Source organism: Triplophysa dalaica, chromosome 23, assembly GCF_015846415.1.
Source record: "Triplophysa dalaica isolate WHDGS20190420 chromosome 23, ASM1584641v1, whole genome shotgun sequence".
NCBI lineage: Eukaryota > Metazoa > Chordata > Actinopteri > Cypriniformes > Nemacheilidae > Triplophysa > Triplophysa dalaica.
In genome coordinates this window covers 2,589,661-2,594,410 of record NC_079564.1, presented here as the reverse complement: position 1 = coordinate 2,594,410, position 4,750 = coordinate 2,589,661, and the positions used below count along the sequence as shown (strand labels likewise).

The 4,750-nt window shown below is 37.7% G+C and overlaps 1 protein-coding gene across 1 annotated transcript; it reads right to left on the bottom strand.

Annotated features, from left to right (window-relative positions):
- Positions 1–351: 351 nt before the first annotated feature.
- mtfr1 (mitochondrial fission regulator 1) lies at positions 352–4,358 on the bottom strand. Its single transcript, XM_056738332.1, has 8 exons — positions 4,285–4,358; positions 3,729–3,813; positions 3,544–3,642; positions 2,786–2,910; positions 2,458–2,669; positions 2,127–2,379; positions 1,853–2,030; positions 352–1,760 (listed from the first exon to the last, which is right to left on the bottom strand). The coding sequence occupies exons 2-8, from the start codon at positions 3,762–3,764 to the stop codon at positions 1,713–1,715; spliced, it is 951 nt and encodes a 316-aa protein (XP_056594310.1). The 5' UTR covers positions 3,765–3,813; positions 4,285–4,358; the 3' UTR covers positions 352–1,712.
- Between the last annotated feature and the right edge of the window lie 392 nt (positions 4,359–4,750).

Sequence of the window (4,750 nt, the reverse complement as noted above, 5' to 3'; positions counted from 1 at the left end):
TGCTATAAGCTTGTGCTGCTCTTGACAATTTGAGAAATGATTAGGGCTGTCACGATTATCAAATTTGGCTGATGATTAATTGTCTATTACATAATTGCGATTAATTCTCAATTTAAAGGCTTTGATAATTAATTTATTCAATGAAGAAAACATAGATACATTAAGAATTTTTTTTCCTAACTTGCAAGTTCAGATCATAGACAGTGAATGTCACCCTTGTTCTGAAAGGATTTACAATCATTGCGGTTATGTGAAATAATTGCGATGAGACGCTCATTTAATTATTGTGACAGCCCTAATAATGATGTAGACAAACCTGAAGCACAGTCTGGAAAAAATGTGATCAACACATTGACTGATTAACTAGTTTTATTTCGGAAATTAAAATCAATTGCAGTCGTTCGTAGTGTGAAAAAACTTAAATGATCCTAATTTAAGAAGTACCAAAACCACAAGAGATTCCCTTTAATTCTGAGGTATTGTTCCTACGTGCTTTAACCATCAAGTTTACATATAACAATCTACAAATGCTTGAAATCAGAATTATCTCTCTATATATATTTATCCAAATACACAGGCTTTTCAGGTGCCTTTAGTGTTTGTTGCTCTTGTGCACAACAGAATGATTTAGTTTAGTATGTGCAAAAGAAAAACCATAGTACTGACACGGTCAAGAAAAGGTGACTAAAGAAATGGCAATGTGTTAATCCAGTTTCACATAAAACAAAATACATTATTCAAGTGATTTGTTAAACAGCTGAAGAACCAAATGTTCAAAAATATATTAAATCTAAAATGCAGTAAAAATAAAGCAGATCAGAAAATACTATGAAACCGCGCCTACTGACAATTAGACATGCTTCATTGTTTCAGGAAAGTAGTAAGAAGTAATTGTACCTTTGAAGTTAACATTTATGGGGTTTCGGTATTATGCAAAACGGTAGCTAGAAAAACCCATTGCTTTGGCGTCTAATATCCCATAAAATGAGAAACTCATCAAATCGGAGGACTTGTGCTGTTGACCTGTTGAACGGATTCAACTAAAAAACAAATAAAAAGTCTTACATGCATAAAAACAAAATAAAATGACATTTTCACATAACTGGCATTAATGTTAAAGGGATAGTCCGACCAAAACTGTCTTTCATTTCTGTCATTTAATCACCCTCTGGTTGTTTCACACCTGTATAAATTGCCTTGTTCTAATGAAAACAGAGATTGAGATTTGGAATGTTATCAATTTTCAGTTCTGGTACATCATCCAGTACCATAGGAAAAAAAAGTATATCTTTTGTTCTGTTGAACACAAAATAAGATATTTCGAAGAATTTAGAAAAACGAAAAAAAATGGAGCACCTTTGAATACCATTAAATTTTTCCTCCTATGGAAGTCAATGATGTCCCAGAACTGAAAATGGTAACATTCTTCTAAATATCTTTCTCTGTGTTCTCCAGCACAAAGTAATGTATACAGGTATGAAATAACATGAGGGTGAATAAATGACAGAATTTTCGTTATTGGGTGAACTATCCCTTTAAAACGCACATGCAATAGCACGACTGTGGTACAAAACATACTGACAGAGATAATCTCTTCAAAGTGCAAAATCAAAGATTCACAACAACGCTGAATAGTGTAGAATAGTGAAAGCATCGTTATTACAAGTGATTTGGTTAACCAACTAACAGGATGAGTTGCTTCTGTAACCGGTCTAGTAAAGCTTTTTACTTCCAGTCGATTTCAACATATGCTGACCAAACTGTAAAAAGAAAAACAATGATTGTTGAAAATATAGAAAACATAATCTAGATGTCTGTATAATTCGACAAATCAAATGCAAAGAGATTTTACCAGTGGTGTTGTTTCTACACAAGGTCTATTTTCGCATGCTGGCAGGTTAAAACCGCCGTCACACTCACTGTCGCTACGGTAGCGGTGAGCGAATTTGCGTTTTAGGGCCTCAGCGATCAGCGTTGCCGCATCTGTGGGTTCGGCAGGCTTGGGTTTAGTGTCGCCATCTTCTGACCGACTGAATGAAAGAAAAGGAAAATGTCAATGTCACCTTGTGATGACCATTCACAATTAAATATGTCGTAAATAGTTGAAAAACTGTCTGCATTCTCACCTCTTAACCGAGCGTAGCTTCACTTTACCCAAATCTTTCAGCACATCCAGCATATTAAGAAGTTCTGGCTTTTTGGGTTCGTGGTCCAGTATTGTGTCGAGTCCCGCCTTCTTCCCACGACGCTCTTTAATGAGATCAATGGCAGAAAACCTTCTCTGCATGCCAGGGGCGGGGCACGGAGGAGGTGGTGGTGGGGGCGGAGGTGGGATAGGTGCCATGGGTGGAGTCAGGGTTACGGGAGGACCACCTGGAGCTTAAAACGCAATACATAAATTGAGACTTTCAAATAGTGGGGCAAATATATAAATTATGATTTAAAAGCTCAGCTTACCTGCACACTGAGTGCTCTGCTCCTGTGCCTGAACAATCTGTGCGATTTGTAGTCGGAGTTTGGCCAGCTCGGACTCAAGAGCGCTGATCTTCTGAATGGCTTCATCGTTGATAACCGTCTGACTCTGCGGCGCTGGCTCGGCCTGATGCAGGCTGGGTAATGAGCGTCTGCGCTGCTGGGTGCGTAAAAACAGCCCAGAATTTGCCTCAAACCTGTTGAACATAAAAATTATATATAAAACATTATCGGGTCAAATTGAATTCACACTTAATTCATGTTGATTACAATTTTTTAAAACAGACTTCCTGATTGATCTTCCGAGTCTGACCTATTTCCACCAACCACATCACTTTCTTCTTTGTCGATCCATCCGACGTCAGCAAACGTGGCCACAGGCCCATTCAGTCCGTTTGAATTGTTCAGAAGAGCCGCTCCAGCATCAAACGGATGAAGCTAAAGATTTAAAGACACTTAATAATTGCACCATAAACAAACTCATACCACATCAACACTACAAAACCAAAGCAAGCCTTTAATGTGTGTTACAATAAGATAAACAACACCAGGAAAACCTGTTTAAATAAAGCCTTAAGCTCAAGTGCTGCACAAACAATACAGCATCACACCATCATCAAGAGAAAAAGATGACTTCAGTAATACACGTTTTAGTGAAAAGCATCTTAAAGACATGCTTTAAGCTCTTCAAAGTCTCATCAGACAAGATATCCAAGAAGAAACCACAGAACTGACCTAAAGCAGATAGACTGCATTCCTTCTACAGAGGACAGCTGGAGCAAACGAAAAGAAACCCAGAGACAGTAATAAGAGTTTTAAGGTACATATATATTCAGCAAACAGACATACAAGAGGAACAAGAAATAGGTGCATCGAAAGATGAAAGGAAACAAAAGCCATAGGAAACTTAAAGATGTACACAACTGATCATTTTAAAGATACAAGATGAAGAAAGTGCAATGTAGAAAGTGAGCTACCGTTAATGTTGATATTATGTCACACAACTGAAAATTATAACGTGCAGATGTTATCATATCCAAACATGAAGGTGAAGTAAATCATCCCTCAAACCTGAAAGTGGACACGAGGACAAGGTGCCAGAGGAAGACTTGTGGCGATCCGTCTGACTATGCTCCTGGATGACCCATAAGGCTTTGATGACCCTAAAGCCTAAGAGAAACACAAAAATGGGCTTGTAAGTCGCAGCTTGAGTGCTTATTAACTGTTTATTCAGCACATTTCAACATAGTTCTTACCAGGTCCATTTCAATACGTCTGTGATATCTGCTCATCCTGTCTCATCATTGGTACCATGTGCTAGAGCATCTTCACATAAAAGCCCTGTGGAGTCATCATGAGTTTAATAAAAGTGACAGTCATTTCTCGTGTGTATCGTATTTCTTCTTTAGTGGTTTAACATTTGTCTTTTTGAGTGTAAACGTATACAGTGCATTCCTAAAACCTTTCGTAAACAGACCATTACTGCCACTTTAAGGATTTGCCTCTCTGCTCTTACACGCCGAACTAAAGGTTACTAAAGGTTTCTGATCACATTGACACTATCCAGAAACAACTCTGTTGTGCTAAAGTATTTTCTTGTAGTTTCTTCTTAAAGCACATACTTAGTGCTGACATTTGAGTATTTGTCATTGACAATAACGTCACTGCACCGGCCAACTAAAGTTAGCGAGTTTTTTTTAACTTTGCTAATAGATTCCATACAAAACACTTAAACCTTATTATTCGTTTTTAATAGATTTCAATTGTGTATAAAAGTTGTTGAGACTTCTAATAGGTAAGAAAAACATTTACCGTGTCGGCTTGTAGTGTAACAGACTTCCTAACGGCTGTGCTATGCCTGCCATGCCAACACTAGTTACTATGCTAATACACGTAACTTGTGTTTTCCGTGCGTAAAGGAGGCGGACCTTTGCATCATTGGCCAATCGACGTTGAGAATATTAATATAGGGGCGGGTCGTAGAATTCCTAATTCAACCAGCGGTTAGATTGAGAGATTGGCAGTTAAAACAGCCAATCATAAAATCGACAAGACCATATTGTTGTGAGGAACTTATTTGGACGTTTCTCAAGATATTTCGTTTAAACTATTTTTTCTGATTGTTGTCGTACATTTTAAATCCTTTTGTTTTTCTATTCTGTCACGCATTTACCCATTTCCATTCGTTTTGTCATGCGCCAAACTACGTCCTTTGTTTGTATTACGGCGCGATATAAACAAATGCACATATACTGCTATCCTTTGTAGTAATTTGACT